At 32.8% G+C, this 27,277-nt stretch overlaps 4 protein-coding genes across 7 annotated transcripts; 2 read left to right on the top strand and 2 right to left on the bottom strand.

The window, feature by feature from the left end:
• The first annotated feature begins 352 nt into the window (after positions 1-352).
• LOC105851082 (probable leucine-rich repeat receptor-like protein kinase At1g68400) lies at positions 353-3,362 on the top strand. The gene is made up of 2 exons (XM_012714803.3): positions 353-1,855; positions 2,535-3,362. Exons 1-2 carry the CDS (start codon positions 538-540, stop codon positions 3,197-3,199), a joined length of 1,983 nt encoding a protein of 660 aa, XP_012570257.1. The 5' UTR covers positions 353-537; the 3' UTR covers positions 3,200-3,362.
• A 330-nt stretch (positions 3,363-3,692) lies between these two features.
• Positions 3,693-5,976, bottom strand: LOC101490811 (glycosyltransferase BC10-like). Its single transcript, XM_004497009.4, has 2 exons — positions 5,012-5,976; positions 3,693-4,481 (listed from the first exon to the last, which is right to left on the bottom strand). Exons 1-2 carry the CDS (start codon positions 5,537-5,539, stop codon positions 3,789-3,791), a joined length of 1,221 nt encoding a protein of 406 aa, XP_004497066.1. The 5' UTR covers positions 5,540-5,976; the 3' UTR covers positions 3,693-3,788.
• A 2,251-nt stretch (positions 5,977-8,227) lies between these two features.
• LOC101491135 (uncharacterized) lies at positions 8,228-16,995 on the bottom strand. Of its 4 annotated transcripts, none has more exons than XM_004497010.3 (12): positions 16,638-16,994; positions 16,375-16,522; positions 15,652-15,818; positions 14,811-14,993; positions 14,332-14,407; positions 13,896-13,973; positions 12,999-13,084; positions 12,250-12,323; positions 10,882-10,927; positions 10,633-10,742; positions 10,360-10,534; positions 8,228-8,598 (listed from the first exon to the last, which is right to left on the bottom strand). In XM_004497010.3, the coding sequence occupies exons 1-12, from the start codon at positions 16,899-16,901 to the stop codon at positions 8,422-8,424; spliced, it is 1,584 nt and encodes a 527-aa protein (XP_004497067.1). In that variant the 5' UTR covers positions 16,902-16,994; the 3' UTR covers positions 8,228-8,421. The 4 variants fall into 4 exon arrangements, with proteins under 4 accessions (XP_004497067.1, XP_073223643.1, XP_004497068.1 ...); XM_073367542.1 differs by having other exon boundaries at positions 15,652-15,806; positions 16,638-16,993; XM_004497011.3 differs by lacking the exon at positions 8,228-8,598 and adding an exon at positions 8,627-8,892 and having other exon boundaries at positions 16,638-16,991.
• Positions 16,996-21,433: 4,438 nt separating this feature from the next.
• On the top strand, positions 21,434-27,234 carry LOC101491667 (chaperone protein dnaJ 15). The gene is made up of 11 exons (XM_004497012.4): positions 21,434-21,886; positions 22,807-22,930; positions 23,652-23,734; positions 23,817-23,928; positions 24,020-24,124; positions 24,239-24,289; positions 25,279-25,368; positions 25,454-25,562; positions 25,648-25,796; positions 25,877-25,930; positions 26,682-27,234. The coding sequence occupies exons 1-11, from the start codon at positions 21,756-21,758 to the stop codon at positions 26,916-26,918; spliced, it is 1,245 nt and encodes a 414-aa protein (XP_004497069.1). The 5' UTR covers positions 21,434-21,755; the 3' UTR covers positions 26,919-27,234.
• Positions 27,235-27,277: the final 43 nt, after the last annotated feature.

The following is a 27,277-nucleotide window of genomic DNA, read 5'->3' on the forward strand; positions in this document are numbered from 1 at the left end:
TTAGGGAAGGAGGGAGTATATTATAAACACTGAAATTAAATGGTTTATCTAAAAACGAATAGCATGAACCATTCCCAGAATACGTAGAGTAGTATTATGTGACCCAAAATGAAGGCGATCATAGAGTCCTGACATCTAATCTAGTGATGCACAATAAGCAAGTCCTACGAAGCAAAGGCAAGGATATAAAAGTCTTTTTCAGCTGAACGTTGCATTAAAAAGTTGTCCTAGTTGTCTTTTTGAGGTGGCCGCAACGTGTCAACCGAGTACAACAGTAAAAATGACCAATACCAAATAGCGCATTAATGCAGCATGCTTTTCAGTTGAGTCGAGCCTATACTACATACGTTTTTTTAACCTATCTTAATTCCTTCTATTACACCCATTTCGTTACCGTTAAGCCCCTTCATTTCCTCATTAATTACCAAATTAACACTCTTCTTTACTACCGCGCTCTCACCGTTATTCATATCTCACTTCTTCCTCTCCTCTCCTCTCCTCTCCCATTCTCTTATCTCTCTCTCTCTCTCTGCAACAATGGCGATTACATTCTCTTCTCACATTGTTCTTCTTATACTTTTCCATTTTCTCTTCACTGTTCAATGTTCCATGAGCCCGGATTTCCAAGCTCTTCTATCTTTCAAAACCGCTTCAGACACATCCAAAAAGCTCTCAACTTGGAACACCACCACCGACCCATGTACTTGGGACGGAGTTTCTTGCATCAGAAACCGAGTATCCCGACTCGTTCTTGAAAACCTCGACCTCCAAGGCTCCATAGAACCGTTAACCTCTCTCACTCAGCTCCGAGTTTTGAGTCTCAAAGGAAACCGCTTCTCCGGTCAAGTTCCGAGTCTCTCCAACTTCACTTCCCTGAAACTTCTCTTCTTGTCTCACAACCATTTCACCGGCGAGTTCCCGTCGAATGTGTCGTCTCTTTTCCGACTCAACCGTCTCGATCTGTCAAATAACAACTTCTCCGGTGAGATTCCGGCGACGGTCAACCGTTTGACTCACCTCCTCACTCTCCGTCTCAACGAGAATCAGTTCACCGGCGTCATTCCCGAAATAAACCTTCCCGGTCTTCAAGACTTCAACGTCTCCGGCAACCATCTCTCCGGCGAGATACCGAAAACTCTGTCGGGTTTCTCCGAATCCTCTTTTGGGCGAAACCCATTTCTCTGTGGAGCTCCGTTAGAGAAATGTGAAGCGGAACCTAAGAAACCCGGATCCGAAGGTGCCATTGCTTCACCATTGGTACCAACGGTTTCATCTTCACCAAGCACAATGCCAACAACAACAACAACACCAAAAAGTAAAAGCCATGAAAAAAGAGCGTCAAAAATGAATCCGGTAGTATTGTTAGCGATTATAGTTGGCGATGTTCTTGTTCTTGGAATAGTGTGCGCTCTTCTTTATTGCTATTTCTGGAAAAACTACTCTTCAAAATCGAAGGAAAGAAAAGGGTTGAAGCTATTCGAAAGCGAAAAGATAGTGTATTCGTCGAGTCCATATCCTGCACAAGGAGGGTTTGAGAGGGGTAAAATGGTATTTTTCGAAGGAGAGAAAAGATTTGAACTTGAAGATTTGCTGCGTGCTTCAGCTGAAATGTTAGGGAAAGGTGGGTTTGGAACGGCTTATAAAGCTGTTCTTGATGATGGAAATGTTGTTGCTGTGAAGAGATTGAAAGATGCACAGATTGCAGGGAAGAGGGAATTTGAACAGCATATGGAAGTTCTTGGAAGGATAAGGCATCCTAATGTTGTTAGTTTGAGAGCTTATTATTTTGCAAGAGAGGAGAAGCTTTTAGTCTATGATTTCATGCCTAATGCCACTTTGTTCTGGCTTCTTCACGGTATCATTCACTACTACTACTACTTTTTATTTTTCTTTGTTCTTTTCTCTATTACACTTACTTGCACCGTTCTTTGTCTTTTGTTGCTCATAAATCAGGTCATGGAATTAAACTATTAGATAAAACAAAATAAATCACATCAATTTTATTTTTGTTCTTTAGCTGCCTTTAGATAGGTGATGAAAAGTCAATCCTGCTTAGTGATTTTGAAATCTATTTATTAACATGTTGGTTACATGCTTGATAACGTTCTTATGAGCAGGATATAATAGCCACAACATGGTGATTTTATCTAAAGCGAAACAATTTTTGTCTATGGAATTAATTTAGAATGCATATTTTCCAGCCATTTGCAGATAAAGTAACTGTTAAAAATTGACAGTAGCTGCACCATCATAAATCTTAACCACCTAGGAATTGGGAGAATTGTCTTGCATTGGACCCCATTTTCATTATTTATTAAAAAAAGCAAATAAAAACAACACAGGCAGTACTGTGCTTTATGTTCCTTTTTCTGAACAGCATTTGGCTTTTTTTTTTCTTTGCTTTTCACAATTTTGAATATGACCAAAAAGTGCAAACTAGGCTCCTCAATTCTAAAACTTTAGAATATCTAATTGGATGTCAAATCTGTAATTTAGATTGAACCTTATGGCTTATTATGATGTCATTGGGACAGGAAACCGAGGCCCAGGACGAAGCCCACTGGACTGGACCACAAGGCTGAAGATAGTAGCTGGAGCGGCACGTGGCGTGGCTTTCATTCACAACTCGTGTAAATCACTTAAATTAACTCACGGTAACATCAAATCAACCAACATTCTCCTTGATAAAGAAGGAAACGCTCGCGTTTCAGATTTTGGGCTTTCAATTTTCACCGGCCCAAGCCCAAATGGAAACAGATCAAACGGTTACCGTGCACCTGAAGCAATAGACGGTAGAAAACAATCACAAAAATCGGACGTGTACTCTTTTGGTGTTCTGTTGCTAGAGGTTCTGACAGGGAAGTGTCCCTCTGCTGTGGACAATGGTGGAAGTGGTTATGGTGGGGGGGTGATGGATCTTCCAAGGTGGGTGCAATCAGTAGTTAGAGAGGAATGGACTGCTGAAGTATTTGATTTAGAGTTGATGAGATATAAAGATATTGAAGAGGAAATGGTGGGTTTGCTTCAGATTGCTATGTCTTGTACTGCTGCTGCACCTGATCAACGGCCAAGGATGTTCCACGTGGTTAAGATGATTGAGGATTTGCGTGGGGTTGAAGTGTCACCTTGTCATGACACGTTGGATTCTGTTTCTGAGTCACCTTCATTGTCTGAAGATGCTTGTGGTGGTACTAGTTAGTATAACTTTGGAATTGAGAGGCTTTTATTTTATCATTGTTAGAGGGATTAGGTTCTATGGTATTGTAAAGCACATTGTTGGGGGTTTTATTTTTCAAATTTTGGTTTTTTTTTAATGATCCTTAATCTCATTTTCCTAAATGCCTAGTTAAAGTTTCATTCAAGGTTTGTTTTTTGCTAATTAAAGTAGTGGGGAAATGGCTAATAAAGGTTGATTTAATAAGTAAGGATTCAATTCATATTTCACAAGAACTTGAGTTTGAATATGGTTAATAAGGATTCAACTATAAGAATCTGAGTTTGAATTTCACTGCTGATAGGAAGACCTTTGATGGGTAATTATGTTTGAGATTTTCTCTAACTTGATGAGCCTTTGGGGGCCAATTGATTCTTACTTAACTTTTATAGATAAAGTTAAAGGAAACTTTGATGATTTTGGATTGTTGATTTTTGTTAATGACATAAAAGATCCAATAGAAAAACACATAAGGAGATATCCATGAAGGGAATGGACTATATTGATGAAAAGAGTCTCTGTGGTGAGCCTATATTAGATAATGAAAAATTACAAGTTGGAAAAAAAAAATGAATCAAATAATTGGTTTCAGTGAAGGCTTCTGTTTTTTGGGCCTATCATCATAGTGTTCAAACTGCATAACTTGAGGTGCAATCTTCAAGAGCCTTGACAAAGTACTAGGCAAGAATTTCCTAGCAAAAAGAAAACAAGCATTGGTGCTGTTACCATTATTATACTTGCATTTCTTGTTCCTCAATCTCTCCAAAAACTCAACAGTAACATCAGACCTTAGAAAATGAGCTGGATGTGGACCACCCTTTGACCAGTCAACCCAAGTCAAACTCCTATTTGAATTCCCTTCCCAAAACTTGATGCTAACAAAAGTTGGCAAGTAATGTTCATCAGCATAACATGAACCTTTGCAATACTGTTGAAAAACTGGGAAATATATTCTATCAGATACAACTCCTAGAGCTAGCTCTCTGTCCATTTCAAACCATTGGAACCCTTTTCTCCATTGCTTGAGGGATACTTCAGGTAACATTTGGATGCTGTATCGGCCACGGCCGACGCCGCTAGGATCATCAAAAGCCATGACATAGTTTTCAGTAGAGTTTATTAAGTAAGAGTAGATGGTTGAGAAGTTGAAGAGTGGTATGCATGATTCTGATAAGAGAACAAATCTTTGGTTTGATATATCAAGAAGTGCATTTGATAGTAGGCGACGCTCAGCTTCAATCATGTTCACATTACCCCATGCCACTTCCTGCATTATATCATATACACAATTTATTTCTATATTGTAACAAGTTACTGGAATTAGAATTCTATAATAACATACTTGGAAACAAATATGTAGAAAATGTGACATCAAAACTAGTACCTTACGTCCCTATTTGTCTTTGACAATTTTGTTTATGATATTAATTCTTAAACTATTCTTTATTTGAATTTGAAGACTATGTTTTTGAAAGTGTAATTATAACTCTTAAGCTTATTAATTTTCACACTTTTCTATAACAACGGCTCTTATTTGCTTTCTTCTAACAGTTATAATTATGATATCCGATTGATATCACAACTATCTGAAATACTCTTAAATGAAATATAAACAAAAAAATTAACTGAAAAGTTAATATATATTATTTTTATATATATTTTATTTTGGAGAGAGTATTTTTTATGATTCATTTGAATTATTATTCAAGCAATAATAATTTTCATTATTCAGCTTAAGACAACAGACAAAAAAATTAAAATGCAGTATGAAACTGAAGAAAAGAAAAAAAAACTGACCTTACTGGGAATTCTCCTACCAGAAAAAACAGGAGTCTCTGGATATGATCCATTATAAGATGGATTAGAATGCACATAAATTGAGTAATACCCTTCATGTCCTTTGAAAAATTGTTCCCACAGAGGTGCCAAAAACACAGGACCCCTTGTCAAAAACATGAAAGCAACTTTTGGAACTCTTTCAAAAGGGTATTCATTGATCTTTGCAGTCATAGAAGCTCTCCATAACAATTCCTCATCATCCATATCATGCACAATTGGAGGAGGCTTAAGAAAATCCTTCAATCCTACCCGTTCTTGTTTCGCGACCGGTGGCGGCAAAGGTGGTGTTCTTGGTAATGAAGAGAGTGATAACTGAGTAAATTGAAGACTAAAAGTGCATTCTTTAAGATAGAAACTTATGATTATTCCAAGGGTTAAACCAAATACCAAAATGAGAAGATAGGTTAGAAGATTAATAAAGTGAAGTTGAACATTGAAAATCTTTGAAACATAGTTTGTTTGGTATTGATTACTTGAGCCCTTCATTTTTTCTATAACATAAAATTTCTAAATAATAGTTATATTACCTAAGTTAAGCTATAATAAATAAATGTGACTAAAAAAAATCTATGGAAGATTGATTAGAAACAAACTTATGTTCTAATTAAAATCTATTTATGATCATGAACCATAAACAAGAAGATCAAAATGAAATTAGTATTGAACAAAACAAGGATTCACAAAATGGTGAGATTTGAGAGAAAAGAGAGATATAGATAGGGGAGGAAAAGAAGAAAGAAAATATATTATATACTAAGAATAATAGTAAAGAAGAAGGAGGTTCTTGTTTCTGTGTCCTACTTGATTTGCATTTGCACTTTGTTTTATGCTCCGCTACAAATAATAACAGCTTTGTTAAAAATCTAAACTTGCCAACTGTTATAGGTTGTTTTGGAAACATGTAGAAAATTATTAACATTGATCGTTACAAAGAAACAAACCAATAAATATATTACACATCGCTCTAAATTACCATTACGTTGAAAATTACTAAAAGAATATACGGGTTCGTTTATTCTTATTATTATTTATTATTTATTATTTATTATTACGTGGTGCCATACATATTTAGATGGTACTAAATGCAACATTAAACGAAATAGGCGTTTCTGTATGTGGAATGGAATGTTTTTTCACATTGAAAATTATTGTATGTTACGAAAGAGTAATTAGTTTGTGTAGCCGCCGACTAAATGAATTTTCCACGAAGCCGTTAGTTACGTGTTTGGTTACCAAGTAAGGTTTGAACTATTCTATTTGAGAAAGGAAATTGGATTATTGGTCAAGGTGCCCCCATAAAGATGGATACTACTTAGCTAGCCTAGAAGGAACCTACCATGTAGATACGAGCATCTTAAAAACTACTTTTCAGCCAACTTTGCATTCCAACAAATCAAATCAAAATAACGTGTTGGAAGGAAAAATGATTTATACAGCTGAAAAAATGGGAAAAAAAGGACTACTCTCCATCTCATAGAATTTGGGTTGTAACTTGTGAAGGGTTTTACGAAATAAGGTTCAAAAACTATTTATAAGTAGAGGATAGTTTTCATTTTATAAACAATTAAAATATTAAAGAAATTCATACATAACTGAAATATTAAATTTAATCCAAATTCAAAGAGATACACCCTCCATTTTGATTATAAATAATATATATATATAATATTAAATTTTGAGTATAAAACATAATTAAATAAGAAAAAGAGACACGATTAAATGATTTTTTTTGTTAGATATGAGAGTTTTTACCTTAAATAAAATTATATTAAATTTAAATTCCAAAATCAATAGAATATTGAATTAAACAAATAATAATTAAATTATTAATTGAAATAAAATTTGAAATCAATTTATAGCTATTTGAAGAAATGTTCTAGGAACTAACATAACAAAATTTATGAGAATTAAAGAGAAAATTGAGAATCATTCGAGATTATGAGGCATCCACTTGAAATCAAGTCTTAAAAAAGAGATTAAAAAATTGAAGCATTAGAGAAAATTAAACTTAAAATCGAAATTGAATTTAGACCTAGAGTCACACAAACATGCTAATTGCTATTGAATATGAAACCAAAATTACTTCAAATCCAAAAAGAGCAAATGGTTTTAGAGCAAAATATCTTTAAATTAAATTTTGAATTTTTTTTATAAATTAAAAAATAAAATAATTAAATTATACTGAAAAAAGTATGCAAAATAAAATTATAAATTAATTAAAAAAATTGAGATTGTTGGTGAATAGAATCAAAGCAGATGATATAATTTGTTGAGATATTTTTGTTACATAAAAATAAAATAAAAAATATTAGAATTAATGTATGAACGAGGGAGTTAATAAATTAAACATTTTGAAAAATAAATAAATTAGGTAAAAAATGAAGAAACAAGGTTGCTGTTTAATAAAAAAGCGTTTGTTTAAAAATAAAACGTTGCTGTTTGCGCGTTCTTTAGATGTCTGGCTGTTTGCAACATAAATGATTTAGACATCAACAATACCAAATATAAGACAAAAGTTCCGTTGCCGCCGATGATTTGTTAGTCAGAAAAAAATTCGTTAATGGGCAAACGTTAAAACAATTTTACGTAAGTGCATTATCAAGAAACGTGTTCTACCATCAATAAAATTATAAAATTTATATTTACTAAACAATTTTAGGGTGACAGTCAATTATATTCATTTTACCATTTATGTTGGAGACAAAAAAAAAAACTGAGTACTTTTTTAATCTGCACAAGTCATTTAAAAGTTTAGCACACGAGCAGCACCCACCAAATATCCCCTTCCATAAGCCAATCCCTAACTTCATCTTGCTATCAGCAACAAAAGAAAACAATGACAACAACAGGGATACAGTAAAGGAAAATAGCCTCCTCATCTCTATCGTTTCCCTTACGCCAGATGAAAGCCACAGCAACAAAAAATTAAAAAGATAGTGGCGCTGCTAGTATTTTTCTGATAAAGTCCAATTCTCATCTTCAAACTTTCTTTCCTACCAGTATTTCGTTGTACTAAACATAGTGTTAGTTATTGGATAGACCATAAACAAAATGACTAAACGCAACGCTGCTATAGGGGAAATGGAGAGTGTATAGCCTAGGCTTAGCAAAAGTTGGGATGCCCACCGGATGTTATTCAATTATCACAAACATACAAATATGGAGTACACAGTAGACCAACATTTGTACTCTATTCATTCAAATTGCACCAGTAATCATAATAATAAAATTACTTTCCAGTAAATTGATAACAAACTCCCTACGAAACAGTTCAAGCACCTCTGAAGTTTCTAAGTACAAATCCAGTAGCATCATATCATATTATATAAAATCTCCATTTAAACTCTAACTCAGATAGGCAAACATGTCTATTTCCTGAACTTGGTTTTGGTAGTACAATGCACCAATACAGCAATGCCAACTAGAACACCAGCAATAAGAAATGAAGATTTCCTTTGACTTAAGCTGCAACTAGTGTAACCCCATATCCATCGAGATAGAAAATGCAGCCCACAGGTATTATTGAAATTCCGGATTGAAAAATCCTAAGGTAGACGCAGCATGTTCAGTCAGTTTCGATAAGATAACATCCAATCTCACAAGCAAATCCTCTCTACAAGCTATATATTTTACACAACTATTGCATACAGTCCCTGTTATACAGGGCTATTTCGGTGCAAACAATGAACTTGGAGGATAGAGCTACAGATATTCTCAGATAAAATGTAATGGAAGAGGGTAGTCAGTGAGCTAGTCAGTGCATCTGTAAACATCTATAATTTACCCAAGCTGTCAGCAAATGCAACCAAACTGGAATTGAAAGTTTCTAGAGAGAAATCCTGTCAAAGAAATTGTCCAAGTTTCATTGAATTTGAAACGTTAGTATGTCACTAGTTCAAATATGCTTGCTGAACATGGTCGAGATTAAGAGGTAGAAGTAGAACTGCAATTCCATGAATTATAAACAATTATATCACCCAAAATAATCACAAATGAACAGGAAAATATGTAGATGCAGAGAAGTAATAAATCCAAAATTAGTAGCAGTGTTACATCTGGTAAACCCAAGAGGAAAATACAAATTCCTATATTAACATGTATTTCATAAGAACATTTATTTATAGACTTGGGTTAGTTATTTTCGACCTGTGTATGGTAGATTAGTTATGGATTAGAGCTAAAAAAAGTGTTTTTTTTTTTTTATTATTTCTTTTGAAACGCAACAAAGCTATTATTAATATATGAAAGGGAAAAAGATAGTGATGATAATATAAAAAGGATTTGGTAAGTATCGACCCCATGACACAAGTTACAACACCAACAACAACTTAAGCTTGTCCCACAAATTTGGCTACATAGACCAATCGACATCCTAATTTCCTATTATGAATCATGTTTCATGAAAGACCATTTAAATTTAAATTCTTACTAGCGGTTTGATTTTTAATTTTCCTTGACCTCTCTTCATCTCTAATTATTGGATTAGTAGCCTCCATTTGATATATTATATATTAGACATAATATAATAGTAAAAACTTATCATACAATAAAAAATATTATATATCGTTATAGGGCGCACTTCCAAACATTCATGAGCTATTTCTAAGAAATTCTTTTGTAAAAGACAAGTATTTTCCTTTAATATTGATGCATCTCAGCTCCATGCTAGGAAGTACGGGGATAGTAGTGAATATTGTAAATGAATGACATGTATACGGCATACCAACTTAAGGTATGCAATGAAATAATGTTGTATAAATATAAATACAAGCATATGATATGATTAGATACAACTAAATAAATGCACCAAATTTAAATAAACTTCAGATATGGATATGACATAATATAGCTATTACATACAAAGGAAAATGTTCTCTTAGTTCTAGAGGCAAAAAGAAAAGGATAGCACAATTTGGACAATATAAGATAGGAACACAAACAGAGAATGTATTTGAAGTAAACATAGCGAAGGAAAAGGGAAAAATTCTAATATGCTCCAAGTTATTATTCTGCACAGTTCCGTAATTGTTAAATTTTAATTTAACACTAATAATTTATTTGTGACTTAATAAAGTGGTGTGTGACAATCCCAAAGTAGGTAAAAATCTATGTGAAGGCAGACCACAGGGAGAGATGCAGAGCATGCAGTGAATGTAAATGCCAAGAACCAGAAAGAGAAAGCCGAAAAGGCCTGAAGTCACAGGCCTTAAACCCCCATAGGCAAGGTGGGGTTTTCACCAAATAAGTACTAAAGATTTCTCAAAAACATTTCAGGTGTATGAAGCTGGAAGCACATTAGTTACTACCTTTGGTAATTTATGTTGCTGGGCCAGACAATCCACATGGAGCCTCACATTTGATGATGCAAAAAACCAGACACGTCGGTCAACATCAGAATATACATATGCAACAATGTCAAACAACGTTTTTGCTCCCCCTTCAATAGCTTTTAAGATATTAGCTTCTCTATTCCTACGATTCCTGAAAATAATAATAACCATCCTCACAGTTGGTGACCTTAAAATAAAATACCAACTACAACTACTAACTTGTTCAATCAAAGAATGGTGGGTTAATACTTTAGATATTCGCACAACATCTGTTTTGGCCAGACATTAACTCTCCCATGCATAGGTATCAAAGCATGTGGTGAAAGCTCCAGAAATTTGTACGTGGTTTGGAAGTATTCCTGTATGACAATAATATTAGGCAACAGGACATTGAATATAATGCTTTGTTAATATATTAATATTTTCTTTTATTAATGGTTGCTCTGTTAAATGCACTTTATTTTGTTACAGAGAATGCACCATTCTTTTCACACTTACAGACATATTTCCACCAGAACTTATGTCCAAGACAGCACTTCCCTGACTGGAGCAAAATGAATTAATATGTTAGTACAGTGGAGTAATTAACACAAGAACATTGAATGATGTAGGTGTAAGAAAATATTGGAACTGGAAGAGGAAATTATATGGCCTTGACATTGGATAATATGACAAAAAATAAATATGCCAAAACCAAACCATTTCTCTCTCTAAATTGCAACAAGGTAGAACATCAATTCCCTATAATTTTGAAAAGAACATTTTTGCAGAGGTAAATCAAATACATTGATCCTCTTGTGAAATTGTTATATATATATGTGCACTCCTTGTATCCTTTTCTTTGTATTCCCTCCGTCTCACAATGAGTGTCACTTTTTCTCATTTCATACATATTAAGAAATGACTATAAATAAAAGAAAGGGAATACTCATTTTACCAAATTATTATTTTTAACTATCGGTGTGTTTCCCATATCATAAATGCAAAGTAGAATTAATGCTTTGGAAATAGTGTACATAGTAATAGTTGAATGGTACAATTGGATAAAAATAATTAAAGTTACATTGAAAATTGAGAATGACATTCATTCTGAGACAAAATTGTCTTGCTAAAGTGACACTCGTTGGGAGACGGAGGGAGTATATAAATCGAGTATTCCTCATGCACAAGTGTGGAGACTAATCTCTCGAGCTGGATGGAATCGCATGGGTGTAAAGCTCTCTCTCCCACTCTCAAGTGTTTTAATGTTGCACTCCGAAGTTCGTATTCAAACTAGAGACCAATGTAACTCAACTAAATTGTCAGTAACTGATTAGTCGTTGGCTGTCAATAATTAACTTAATTTACGTCTTAGCATCAGTTTTATATAGCTGACATAATTGATCCCGGATTCTCTTCCCAATGTAATGCATGCTCGATGGTTCATTTTTGTCCCTCAGTTATTTTCCAGTGTAGCTAGCACGGTCTTCTTTATTTTTCGAATGTAACTTAAGCTAATTTCAATAGTCTCGTAATTCATAATCTATAAAACTTCGCCAACTTGTTTAATAGATTTTTTATTTTGTAATCAAATAATAGACACAATTAACAATTCAAATAACCTACTGCAGAAAAAAAAAAACTTATGCACTCTAAAAGAGAAGAAAAAACATCATAACAAAATAAATATTTTACCAAAAATTTCTAATACCCACAGCAGAACAATCAAAACTTATTCCAGATGTGGTATTAAAATGTGTGGAAAGCTTCACAACAACCCAAATATGCATAAAAATACATAACTCGTGAAATTTGAATGTATAGGTATACGGTATATTGTGTCGATTTTGCTCAATGTGTACTTATATATATTGAATGGAATCTTACCCCACACAATGATCACCTACAATTAAGGAATGTGTATTCACATGAAGCAATGCCATATGGCCATCTGTATGTCCCTGAAACAAAAAAAAATTAATCTTCAGCAGAAAACAAACCTAATTTTATAATTTTCTCGCCACACTTAGTTAAGAATTCAAGTACATTTTAATATGGTTTGACATAGTTCTTTTATTTTGTGAAGAATCAACTCAAAAGAGTTAAGAAGTTGAACCCTAAAAAATATTTATATTTTTCTTGCCACACTTATGTTCCAATACAAACTCAGTTAAAAATTCAAGTAGCATGTAATTGGTTATTTTGTCCAGAATCAACTAAAGCTTAAAGAGTACTAGGTGATGGTCGTGGATGGTATTATGTTTACCACTCTGAGACAATCTTCATGCAAAAGCAATAGATCTTAAGCACGGACAAAGCACAGGTTCATCATTTCAAGAAGTTACTTGCTATGTGAAGAACCAATTCAACCAAAGCTTAATGTATAAAAATAATACACAATCAATGATATTTTTTTCTGGCAATTTTAACATATATTTTGTGAATTTTTTCTACTCTGTAAGGTAATGTCAAAAAAGAGTAGATATATACATCTTAAAGCAAAATTTTCAAATGTATATTACAGAGCCAAAGTTAAGAAGTTGAAGTTATTACAACCCAACTACACAATACATGAAAGATGATGGACCGGAACATGCTATAATCTTTAAAAGAAGGATTATACACGTGGAAAATACCGGTGCAAAAATAACTTTCAATTTCTGACCGCCTATGTAAATGTCTTCATCTCCAGCAACCGAGGTATATCCGAGTGACCAATCATCTGTAATCATAGAATATCTCAGTATTAGCTTGTTGGCATGGTGAAGTTATTTCGGATCAGAGATTAAAAATCAAAAAGAAAATTTAAAAGCTAATCTGAAAAAATACTAGTCAAAAAGACTGATATAACAGCATAGAATTGTGCATCCAAAATTCCTTGTGTATTGTAAATATTAAACTTACTTTCAGAAGTACAACGAAGTGAAATATCACACTCCTCTCTCATTATTTTATTTTCCAGTGATATTTAACGACAAATACCCAAAGGTTGTATTGTATGTCAGGTATTTATATATGGGCCAATTTAATTGTGAAATCTCCTATATAGTAGTGGTACATATAAGCCCCAAAAATGTGTAAAAGTGACATAAAAACAAGACAAAAAATAATTCAGTTACTGGCAATTTGGAGTGTTAATACAGAAAATGTCATTTCACCATAGATGTATGTACTTAAGCTTCTAGTTGCATAAACTTTTAATCTGTTCTTAATAGGACCAAGATATGGGAATGGGGTTGAAGTTAGTTAGACAGTTAGATGTCTGTTTGGTTAGTTACAGTAATAATCAATCAAGGAGATGGGTGGTCAGGTACAGGGGTTATAATAGTGGGAGCAAGATAGAATGGATGCATTTGGAAATTTAGATGCGAGAACTGAGTGAAAGCTGTGTGTTGTGACTTGTGAAAGGAAAACCTTGGAGGAGAATTCTTTCTCCTAGTTGAGTTGATACAAAACTAGAAAAGAAAGTACATGTTTGCAAAATGACTACAAGGACATTATTGAAATTGAAACAAAAAAAAGAACATTGTAACCTTTACTTATGCGTCGCATGGTATTCTCGTGCGCTAACAAAATAGCATCAGGGTTGCACTTCTGTATAATTGCGAGACCTGTCATAGAGTGTAAATACACTAGAATTAACAATGCTAAACTCAAAATTTAATCTATAAAGTTAAAAACATTTTAACTATAAGTTTTCAAGTACAAGAATGTATCCATTGCAGACAATAGTTTTTGCCAGAATAGGAGAAACATGAATATGTGATGCCATCATTCATGAAATACACTTGAAAGCAGAACTAACAAATTTAAGAGTATGTCTTGCTGCTTTGTGGTTCTGACTTAGTTTTGGTGCACATAACAAAGTGAAAAGTATTATTTGTGATGACTAACTCACCATTATCACCTATACTCATATCATAACCTGACTATAAAAGAACACAAACTAAATTTTTAGCAAAGACTTACCATCTACATGGTCATGGTGATGATGGGTGATAAAGACCACTAGTCTTCTTGGCAAAGCAGTAACAACTTTCTCTAGCTGATAATTACAGAGAAACATGCTAAGATTTAATTGAAAAAAAATCCAAAAGCAGATAAGTGAAAATTGACCACTTATAGAAAATAGGATATGGTGGAAGGGTAGAATGAAACATCCAAAAGCATATTTCCACGTAAATTCCTCAAGAATTACACAGCTCAAATCTGAGCAGAAAAAAAAATTAGACCTTAAATTCTAACAAATAGGACTAGATATTGCTTTTTCTATCAATAGGTAATGTCAAGATATTCCTCAATAGTCACAACAGTATGATCAAGTGTTACGTATGCAATGAAATGCATCCCATGAGCATGAAACAGAAAACAGAAGGATAAAAGATTATTTGAAGGCTAAAATGGCATGTACTAACTGCACAAGTTTGTATGTTAAGCAGAAGTATAACCTCTCCATGGAATTCTGACAGACATCCCGGATCAACTATTAGTGCATCTCCACAAGCAATAAATTTATTATCCTTGGAAGCATTTGTAACATTCTCAGGTGCAAACACCACCAAGTTTGTAGTGTGAAAAGGCTTTCCTGTCCTACTTCCCATAGGAATAATTATAACACCAGTCGGGTACTCCTGAAAATTAAGATAAATCTTCCATCTGTAACAGATTATTAACATAATGACTTTGAAAAATAAAAAAGTTTCCTCTATCTCCTTTCTTTGTGTGTGAATATCAACCTAGATAGAGCTATATCATATATGAATATGACTAAATAAATTTAAGATGTAACTTTTGTGTAGCAACAGCTTGCTGATCTGGAGAACGATCTTATCCTTTTAACTCATAAACAGTCAACAAAGTTAGTTAGCACATTTACCAGTGAATACGGGCGGGGAGTAGTGAAAATCTAGTAAACAAACCTCATGGAAAATCTCATCATTATAGCCTTTGCATGAACACTAAACAAATTCAAAAAATGACAATTTTGTCTTTTTTCTGGGGAATTACAGATGCAATGCTGAGGAAGGTGATAACCTTTTAGAACAAAAGACGTGACAGGGATTGGAAAATTAATGCCTATGTAAATTGCTAGTCTCCATGAGATTTACTTTAACAAGATATTGTAGAATGTCCCCTAAACATAAGTGGTTTACAGGTCATTTGAAATTCTTGTCCTGATTTTAAAAACCAAAGCTTCTCCTATATCACTACTTCCAGATTTATTTCTGAAATTGCAATTCCCAATTAATGTCCAACCACTGAAACAGAGCAAATTTTACAAAAGCAAACCTGGTAGTTGATGGCTGAAGGGACTTTAAATTTTGCAGACACAGACGTGTCATTTATAAGACCAGTAACTACCAATGGTCCAACACGATCACTATGAGGAATCACTTCCACAAGCCAGTTAAGACAGCTTTGATTGGACATCCATTTATATGAATCTGTATATAGAGCTATAGCTTCTAGAATTAATAATATATTGTTGACACATGGTATTAAAATCTATAAATAATAATTAGAAGGAGAGCAAAGATCAACATAGCATGAAAGTAAACATTTGCACTGATTTAGTGAATGGGTTGCAATTCATTTAAACTTCCTATACCACTTACAGATACCACCATTGTTGCTTAACTCTCAAATTATTTCTTAAACTCTTACGAGTTAGCAATTCTATGTCACAAAAACGAGTTAAATTGCATGTAAACTCTCTTTTTGGTAAGTTCATACGAGTTTAAGTGAACTCGGATAAAAAATAGTAAACTTCAGATTTCACTATTGAGTAGTGAATTTAGAGTTTACATGTTTACATTGGTTTAGCCTTAAAATGTACTACAACTTCCCAATGCATACCAAAAGGTAAAACAATATGCTTGCTTGTTAAGTCTTTTGAATTTGTTTGCTTGTTTATCTACACACATTTCTAGCACACATCCCAATTCATACATTTTTGAAAGTAATATAATAGCCTGCAGAGTAAACTAAGACAAAATTGAAAAACAAGAGAACCTGGCAAGTCACTGTCCTCAGGTACCAATTTTCCGACAATGAAGACTGTGTTAACAGGCAAACCGGGTCCGAACGCAGCTTCTTTCACATACTTATGAAACTTCCACTCTCCCCTATCAACCATCCCAGACCCTAATTCTCCAAAAACCTAATTGCAAAACCAATATTTAATACGAATTTATCGCAGCCGAAGCACGAGGATTCAAAACATGCCAAAATTGAAGAACACTACTACTGCTACTACTACTACTACTGTCTACTACCTTGTCGAGAGCAGAACGGATATCGAATTCATTGAAATTGAACTCCTCAGAAAGTGAGGCGGAAATGTTGACTTCGACGGTGGGTTCCGAATCTGGTTGAAGTGGATTCAAGTGCACAGAAGGCAAGTCCCAGAGATCGGAATCGACGAAAGAGTCGTATTCTTCATCGTTGAATTTGGGAGGACGTGACTGTTTAGCAAGCAGAAACTCGTTGTGGTTTGAAGGATTTTCGATGATCAAAGCGAGTCTGTGAGTTGCTGCCATTGCTGAGTTTTGTTAGGTGAGGTTCCTACAACTACTACTAATTACTAGTACAAGTAACTCAGCTTAATTAGTGTTTAATAAAAGAAGGAAAATAAACGACCTTCGTTACAGCATTTAATAACCGTTTTATTTCATCCACCTATATTTCTCGCATTAAAATAGTATTCATGGCATTGGTAAGTTATTCAAGAAAAGAAAAGTTAATGACCTATTTTTATAAAGGTTACCTAACACGCTGTCACGTATTGTTAGTGCATGTTTGATTTTAATTTTGGAGGTTTCAAAATAAAATTAATTTTTATATATTTAAATGTTATTGTGCAAAATTGATTATGTTTAAAAATTGATTTTAATTTGAAAATAATATTATGGTTTTTGAGTTAAAATGTTATTTTTAGACTAAAATTTATTTTTGAATTTATTTTTACTTAAATATATTCAAACATAAATTATTTTACATTAAATTTACTTTTAATTAAAATTATTTTTATAAAATTTTAGCCACTGCAAAATCAAGCACACATTTAACACATATTTGGTTTTAATTTTGGAGGAGCCAAAATCGAATATAGAGTTGTAAACTTAATCATGGCACGTTTAAATGTTTTCGAGTAGAATTGATTATGTCTCCATAATTAATTTTAACTTAAAATTATAATTCGTAGTTTTTGAATTCATACTTGATTTTTATACTAAAATATATTATTAAATTCATATTTATTTAAAAATATTTAAACATAAATTACTTTACATTCGAGTTATTATTAATTAAAATCAATTATAGTCAACAATAACCAAACATGTGACACTTGTTAAAAAAATAAAAAGTAAATAAAAATACTTTTTGACCTGGAAGTTTTAATTTTTTTACAATTCTAAAGCATTATATGCACGACTTCCAATATTTTCATTTTATTTTTAAGGACATTTTTTAGCCATTTCCATAAAAATAAAAACTTTTCATAAAGTTTTTTAAATTATGTTACAGAGTTTGGTCTCAGGATTTTGGTTTTGTTTTTCCATTGTTAATAATATATGATGGTCATTTTTCTGTTTTGACAAATGATGATACATGAAAGTAGATGAGTGTCACTTAAAATTTTAACACTCTTTGGAAATATCATTTTATACTTTATAGACAAAACAATGATTTAATGGACGTTTAGGCTCAATTTTTCCCCACAACCCATACTTAAACTAAATTTTGCTAATGTGTCATTTCAATTAATGACATAGAATTTTATTTTATGACTCAAAGTTAATATTGGCATAAGATATAATTTTACGGCATTGATTAAGAATATATGTAAACAAATTTGAAATTTCTAAATATAGATTTGACAATTGTCTTACTACTAATTATATTGTATTGGTAAATATTTGCTATAAATAAGTTAAAAATCTCACATAGAATAAAAAAATACAAATATAAGTGAGATATTTCATATATCAAATATCTTAAATTTATTTATGAATATGTGATGACTCCATCACTTGTGTGGTTATTATTAGTTCAATATAATTATCTATCAATATTTAGTCTTTTCTTGCGATTCAACAATGATATCAAAATTGATTCACTTACGAGTGAATTACTATTTATATCAAAAGTCTTCATCGCAATGGTGGTCATATGACGTGTCCAATTGGTGTGCGATAGTCAACACCCAACCCAATGCAAGTGTATGTAGATGGAAAAAAAAAATATTTGAGAGGAAACATAGTTAGATGATGATTATTTCATACTTGGAGGGAGATTTTTGGTGTCTCAGGTGACTTAGAAGTCTTAGATTAAATAATAAAATAATAAATTATGAGCAATATTTAAGTGATACATCCATATATTAAATGCCTCAAAATTTAAAACGAAAATGTGGTGTTCATGACCAAGAATAATTATTGTGTATGACCTCATGATAACTAGTCTATTTATTACTGTTTTTGCTAAAAAATATTTTTATAGCATTGTCTCTTTTTTTACAACTTTTCTAAAAAATAATTTTTAAAATAAAACTTCAAATGAGAAATTGATTTAAATAATTTATCTTAATATTATTTTAAATATTTCATCTATTTTTTACAAATTTATTTAGATAATGAAATTTTAAAAATGATTAAAATAAAAATATATTTTAAGAAACTTTTCATAAAAATCTTTTTGAGAAATTGACCCGTTTCATTTTAAACAAATAATAATATAATAATATTAATAATAATAAATAAATAAAACCAACTCCACCTCCACTTTCTTTTTCCCACTCTTTTCTCATTCTTCTTCGATCTATGTTGCCCACTCCAACCTCATTTCCCCATTTTCAATTTTTTTCTTTTCTTTTATTCGTCTTCTTTCTCTCACTTAAGCAACTTTTTTTATGTTTTCACAAGTTATTGGGTAGAATGTTTTGCTTAGGGTTTGTGCTCTAAGGAAGAAGAATGGTGTCAATTTCTTGAAAGTTGTGTATTTAGACTATTTGAGGTAAATACACAACTCTTATACTAATAATGAATCTTTAGAAAATGTAGTTTTGTTTAAAAATCTGATTTTTGTGCTTAAAGTAAATTTAAATGATTTTCATAGTTTCCTACAGTTAGCTAAACTTTTGAATAATTTTCTAAAGTCTTAAGAATATTTTTTATACTCAGATTTATCAGTTGATGTTCTGCCGACTACTCTGAGAGTTGTTGGAGAATAAATGTAGTCGATTCTCCATAGTTGTGAGTAGACGACGATCATTGTCACATATTTTTATTTTGCTATAATTATTATTTTACTCATTTTATATGTTAAAGTATTTACTTAAAATTTTTAGGAAACACAACATTTGAATTTATCTCGATTTCGTCATTTATTTTTTTTCAATATTTGTTATATAATATGTTAGTAGTTTGATTTATTTATGAGTTATAAAGTATTTAAATATTGTATTGTTATGTTTGAATATGTTTTTTCATGAGTTACGATGAAATGAAAGATGATTTTTTATTAACGTGTTTTTGAAAATTGTTTTTATAATTATGAAATCGTTAATGGCGGTAGGTGCACATAGTTACCTCATTTTGATTAGAGATAGTTACTCGTTAGGTGGAGTCGCCCCTATGAAAAATGTCATCCGTAAAAGGAGATGACTATCAACGAAATGTAAGTTTCTGAAATGATGTGCGATGATGCGTTGCGGGATTGAGAGGAGAGAGCGTTAGATGGAGTCACCCTACGGGAAATGCCATCCTTAAGAGGAAAGAGCTATCAATGAGATGAAGCCGCCTCTTGGTTCTCAATAATTTGTATTTTTATTTGTTTGATTTTCTATGATGAGTTTAAAGTTGTTCATTTTGATTTCGCTTCACTATTAAATTTGATTTTTAATATTTATATCTGAACGGCTAAATTATAAGTTTAATGATTTTATATGTGTATACTTTACTTAAGAGTTATCTATATTTGAGATAGTATTGTTTAAGATGATTTATACAAGATTGTAAAACAATTATTCGTGTCTTTTTGTGTTTCCCTTATCGTTGATGGTGATTGTTGTCTCATCACTAAATCTTTGTGACTTACCCCTTCATGTTGTATATTTTTTTTCCAGATTCACAGGCATTTGAGTAACAAGCTGTTAGTAGATTCAAGTCTCAATCATATTTGTTTTGTTAGGCTTATTTGATCGATGATCATTTTTTTGTAAAGTCTGTTGAGTCGTACTATATTTTTTCAGCTATTGGAGTCTATAAAGTCTTTTGAAAAATGTATTAAACAATTAGATTATGCCTTTTGAGATATGACCAAGTTGAAAGTTTAAACATAAAATTTATAAATTCGGAAACGTTGAAGTTACATATGATACTCTATCGAAATTTCGAGAAAAATTATGTATATTTTTTCAAATGATTATTGAAAACTATTTAGTCGCTTAATTGTTAAGTTAGTTGATAGACTTGTCAAACTATGAGTATAATTTGTGCACCGGTAACGAAGTTTAGTTTTCGAGTCGTGACATAAATATTAAAAAAATATATAAATATTTTTTTATCATGTAATAGTTTTTAGTAATGAATATATAAGTTATTGAATATAAACATTATTTTACAATAGATAACTAATAAATTCAAAATAACTTATATTATATTATTAAGTAATTTTTATATAAATAATTATTTAAAATATAAAAACCAAATTTCTTTTTTACTAAAAGTCAAAATCAACCTTTAAAAATCTAAAATAAAGAACTCAATATTGGTAACTTTTATTGCTATAAGTTCCTTCCCCTGAAGTTCTATTTAAGTAAATACTTAACTAAAATACTTGAATGAAAAAAATAAAATAAAACAAAAACAAAAACAGATATTTATGTATAATATACTATTTTTATTATTAAAAGAAAAAAAAGGTCGAATCCAAACCTCCAACGAAACAACCTATGAGTAAATGAAAAAAAAGACCGAACATAGAAATAGTTAAATGAGTCCTCGAATGGCCATTAAATTAAATTAAAGAAAAAAGAGTACTAATAAAAATCAGTCTCTGAGTCGTAAATTACAGAAGCCACCTGACTCTGTGGCGTACCACTTTCATTTTCCTCTCTTCTCTGCTAAATTTCAAAACGCAATCTTTCCTTTTTCTTTTTCTAATTGACCTCTTTCAGATCCCTAATACCCTCCCAGGAAACCACCCGATCCAATGTCACTTTGAATCACGTGCCCCCATCATCTCCGATTTCTTTTTCGCTTTTCAATTCGGTTATTATTTCTGTTGTGCCAAACAATAACATGTCATAGTAGTTTCTCAAAACCCAAATTTTCAATTCATTTTTTTTAGCTTCTCCTTGTTCAAATAAACAGAAAAAGAGGGGCTGGTGAATGGGAATGGGTTCAAAAATGGAAGGACCGTCTACTCCTGCAATTCGACGTGACCCCTATGAGGTTTTGTCCGTTTCTAAGGAATCAACCGACCAGGAAATTAAAACCGCTTACAGAAAGCTTGCTCTCAAGTATGTGTTGTTTTTTTGTTTTAATTTGAATTTTTCATTTGGGTATTTGTATGCAAGGTTGTGGTTGTTTTTGTTTGCTGCTAGTTTTTTTTTTTTTTTTTGCTTTCTAGTAATTTACTTCATCTGTACAATGGAATAGTTCATTTTTTGTTTTGTTTTTTACTTGCCATATTGGATTGCTCCTTTGATGAATTTGTTATGTTAATTGATACAATAGTCTTATTAAGTGAGATAGTACAATTGGAGAACCTTTGAAGGTGATGAACATTCTTATATGATAACCTATATTGTTGCTGTTTTTTTTGTTTTAGTGTTGTGGAATCAAGGGGTTTTGTTTGGTTGTTTTCTGTATAGAAATGATAATTGGGTGCTATAGCGGAGCAGTTTAGTGTAGCGGCCAAAATAGCGGATGTCAAAACAATTTAAAAAATCCCTTAAAATTGAAAGGTTAGGGCTTTTTTGCTTGGGGAATTTTTGGAATTTTACAATTAAAATACACCAGAATAGCGTTTGGGCTGTCCTCTCTCACTCAGTGCTGTCGTTGGCAGCCATGGTGGAGACGCCAAAATCCACTATTTTTTGGCGTCATATAAACTGCCATAGTTGCCATCACGTTTAAAATGGCCATGGCGTATTGTTGAAATCCGACCACAATTTTCCCCCGTTGCACTGCCATGGGCACCATTCGATAACATCACTGTCACTTGTCTCACCCCTGCCATGGTTTTTCACCCTCATCGGTCAGTCATAGCTAGTTAAAAAGTTTTTATGTATTTATAGTATAAGTCATATAAACTGTATAAGAATTTCAAATTAGCAGCTATCCCCCTATCCGCTATCTCATTATAGCGTTTTTGGGGATGGGCACTACACTGCTATTCAGGATTGATAAATAACACTGATCTCTATATCATTGACAGGTATCACCCTGACAAGAATGCTAGCAATCCTGAAGCTTCGGAACTATTCAAAGAGGTTGCATATTCTTATAGTATCTTATCCGACCCAGAGAAGAGAAGGCAGTATGACAGTGCAGGATTTGAGGTCCCTTTCTTCTTATCCTTCCCATGTGAATCCAAAGCTCTTCGTTATATTTTTTTCCTTTCTGTTAATCTGTTCCAGCCCAAACAAATAGCATGGCTGGTGGCGTAGGAAAATTTTACTAAGTTATTTAGCTGGGCAAACAGATAAGAAATGCATTGCATGACATGACTACGAGATTGTAATTTTTTCTTCTGGGGAGCATACCATTTTAACATCTTACTTCTATGATGGTCTATAGTTTAACCTGCAAGCATTTCTTATGCTTTCAACATTTACATCTCAGGAGAGAGGTGCTAATGCATTCATATTGCCTGCCTACAACTTGGAATTTGAGTTGATTGCATATCTACACGTTCAATATTATATTGATTTAGCCAAATTCGGAGTTTATGCATGTTATCTGTGAAATTTGGGTCATTTGTTTCAGTATAGACCGTTTACATATGTGCTGTTTTTGTGTCGTTATTCCTTTCTATCTTTTGGTAGATTACTATCTTTTCGATCAATTGATGCATTATGACTTTAGTATTATGTCATTTATTTTCGTGAAATTTGTTTCATCAGTACTCTGCTCCTTGCATTAATGTAAATGGTTTGTTTTTTATATATTGTTAAATGGTTTGTCATTATTACTCAAAATCTTTTTTCATTTCAGTTTATATTCTTCTGGAAACAACTCTCTTAATATGTAATTTTAAGCTATTTTGCTTATGCATATCAGGCTCTTGATGCTGATAGTATGGACATGGAAATCGATTTATCTAATCTTGGGACTGTGAACACTATGTTTGCAGCTTTATTCAGGTGTGGATTTTATTAGTGTATGACTGCTTGTTTTCAAAGTTATTTAGCTCTAAATTGTTTCTTACTTTGTCTGGTAAAATAGCAAGCTGGGTGTCCCTATCAAGACTACCATCTCAGCCAATGTTCTTGAAGAAGCTTTGAATGGCACAGTTACAGTCAGACCCCTTCCAATTGGAACATCAGTTAGTGGAAAGGTTCTCACCTTCTACACGATGAATGAAGCAATACAGTAATCTTTCTGGTGCCTATTTATTCTTGTTCAACTTATGTGACAATTTGTTGCAGGTAGAGAAGCAATGTGCTCATTTTTTTGGTGTGACAATAAATGAGCAGCAAGCTGAGTCAGGGATTGTAGTAAGAGTTACTTCAACTGCACAAAGCAAATTCAAGGTATCAATGACGCCTTTTTTACAAATATTCCTCTGTCTTTGTCTCTTTGTCTGTTGCATTTTTGCTTCCGGTTAATATGATGTTGGATTATAATATTGAAGGCTGATTTTTCAGTTGCTCTATTTCGAACAAGATGCAAATGGTGGCTATGGTTTGGCATTGCAGGTAATACTTATTGTTCTAGTGCTAATACTTTTACTCCCTCCTCGCTCTTTGACTTGTTAATTTTACCAAAATATTGGTAATAAGTTGAAATTGCTATACCAACCATGAGTGAGTTGAGATTGTAAGCTGCCCCAACCACCTGGGGCGAGAACATGGGTTCAGATCTCACAGAAGAAGCTCTGTTAGGAAAAAATGCACAACCCTTAGGTGCTGCTGCAGTCGAATGAGGATTAATCTCATAGGCAGTTCATATGGACCAAACTCTTGAGGTTACCTTGTGGTTTAAGCCCCCCACCCCCCAAATTGAAATGACTATTAACTTTGTATTACTGGCATTTGCTTCAAGGATGGTTGTCTCCAGAATGTTAGATCATCAAAGTGTTCTCTATTAACTTATAAATGAAGTTCTTCCCTCTGTCCACCCCCATTTTCTTTCCCCTTTACTTGTAGCATCATGTTGATAACGACTGTGCTTTAAATAACAACCCTTGAACGTGGTTCTATTTTTGTTTCAAAAAATGCGGAAGAACGACAACACAAATTTCAAGATATGGTGGCTGCTACTAAGCCTTTGTTTGGCTTGTGAATCATGCCTTGCATCTTCATTATGTAAAGTAATTAGCTGTTAGTCTCACAAATCAGAGAAAGAGATAACACAAAATTGTGTTGAGAGAGTGGTGTGTTGTTTGCAACCTAATGAATTGTGTTAATATACACTTAATTCTTCTTAAGCTATTCCTAATTGATTCATAGATTGCAAAAATCGCAACTAGTTTATTGAAGGAGTAGTTGTGCAATTAAAAATGGGCGTTTATTAAGCTAGTGTTAGGATATACAAATAGGGATGTGATGGCTGATTCGCTGATTGTGGCTCCCCCACCAACACCTATACCACTACTAACAACCTAGGAAAACAACTACTAACAAACTCCTAATTATCCCTATTTGTATATCCTAACAGCTAGTATTCTATGCAATTGTCTATACAGGAAGATAGTGAGAAGGCTGGCAAGGTGACATCTGCAGGAATGTACTTCTTACATTTTCAAGTGTACAGAATGGATTCAACTGTGAATGCGGTATGGAAATTGTGTTAATTGGGTTTCTTTTCCTTTGTTGCACGATATTTGGAAACTGGTGGTCACTTTTAGTGCTGTGGTGCAGTTAGCAATGGCTAAGGATCCTGAAGGGGCTTTCTTTAAAAGGTTGGAAGGTCTTCAACCTTGTGAAGTCTCAGAACTAAAGCCTGGCACACATATATTTGCTGTTTATGGTCTGAATAATTTTTTTGCTTCATTGTTCTTTGGCTTGTTTGGGATGTTTTTTCACGTAAACTAATTCAAGTTGATATTGTTTAGGTGATAACTTCTTCAAGACTGCTAGCTATACAATTGAAGCAGTTTGTGCGAAATCACATGAAGATACCACCCAAAAACTTAAAGACATTGAGGCTCAAATTTTAAGAAAGAGGAATGAGCTACGTCAATTTGAATCAGAATATAGAAAGGTTATTATTTTGTGTAGTTATTCATGGTTTGAAGTTTGTTCTATGGTCCTTAAAGTGATGTTTTTCTGAATACTTTTCAGGCATTGGCACGCTATCAGGAAGTGACAGAAAGATACACAAAAGAAAAACAGTCTGTATGTTCTTTTAACACATGCTACAGTTATAACATTAATGCATATTCTAGAAATTTATACATTTGCATTCTTCCCACAGCTTAGCTGATAATTAGTTGGAAAAAAATCACATCTGCTCCATTAAGTTGTAGCAAGCTGGATCAGTTGCAGGTTTTGCTCACCTGGCTTACATGACTGGCCGATAATCTGTAGCAATCACGTATTATAATTTGACATTTGATAGAGCAAAAGGAAACAACTCAGCTGTCGAGCCATACCTTATTTTGGCCTTTAATATACATTGTTATGTGAATATGTTGTACATAATGTCAAAGAAAACTCTTTTCACTAAATTTCCAGTTTTCAAGATGTCCTGAGTTGTTTTCACTTTATTTCTTTCTTGAGTCAACGTTTTGTAGAGAAAACGGTGAAAAGATGAAAAAGTTGTTTTTAGTGTATTTCATACAAAATTTTGAAAAAAGGAAACAAAATGAAACTGAGGTAGCGTTTTGTAATTGAAACTGAACAGAAATTGAAAATATTAAATGTTTTCTGAAACCAAACAGACATAAAACAAAATGAAAACAAAGTGATATTTTTTATTTATTGCTATTGAAAATATATCAATTGAAAATGAATCTAGAAAATAAAGGAAACGGTTTATCATAGTTTACCCTGACATTACCATTAAATGTGTTAGCACTTCAGTGTTTATTCACTTACAATTACAATATGATGTAACTTAACTTTCTGTCATTTTCTGGCTACCCAGGTAGATGAGCTTCTGAAACAAAGGGACGGTATCCATTCTACCTTCACCATTGTCAAGCCAACCAACTTTAGTGGAAGTGGTAGTAATTTAAGCAATGGAAGTTCTAGCAAAATTTCTGGTGAAGATTCCAAAGGTGATAGCCCTGGCGAAGATGGAGGGTCAGATGGCAAGGATAAATCAGGCAAAAAGAAATGGTTCAACCTTAATCTTAAGGGTTCTGATAAGAGGTTGATTTAAAATACACTTCGTTTGCTTATCTCTTGGAATGATATGCGTGAGTGACTGTCATTCATGGCATCAAACTTATAGCAGCCCACAAATATATTGGTAGTAGTGTATGTCTGGAATTTTTTCATTTGCTTGGGTCTACAAAGTTGTAAACTGGTTGGTTAATCTGTTTATTGGTTTGTGATGCAGTCAAAGGTATACAGAGTAGCCTCTCTTTCTGTTTCCCATATTTTTGTTGTCCAATGAGACTCAGATTTTTCGATTTCCTTGTAGCATCACGAACATAAATACTTTTGATACTGTAATGATATGTTCATTCTTGTAACTGCCGTTTTATACGTTCTTATGCTTTATTGTTTAAAAGTCCA

The sequence above is a fragment of the Cicer arietinum genome, chromosome 4, assembly GCF_000331145.2.
Source record: "Cicer arietinum cultivar CDC Frontier isolate Library 1 chromosome 4, Cicar.CDCFrontier_v2.0, whole genome shotgun sequence".
In the NCBI taxonomy this organism is placed as follows: Eukaryota; Viridiplantae; Streptophyta; class Magnoliopsida; order Fabales; family Fabaceae; genus Cicer; species Cicer arietinum.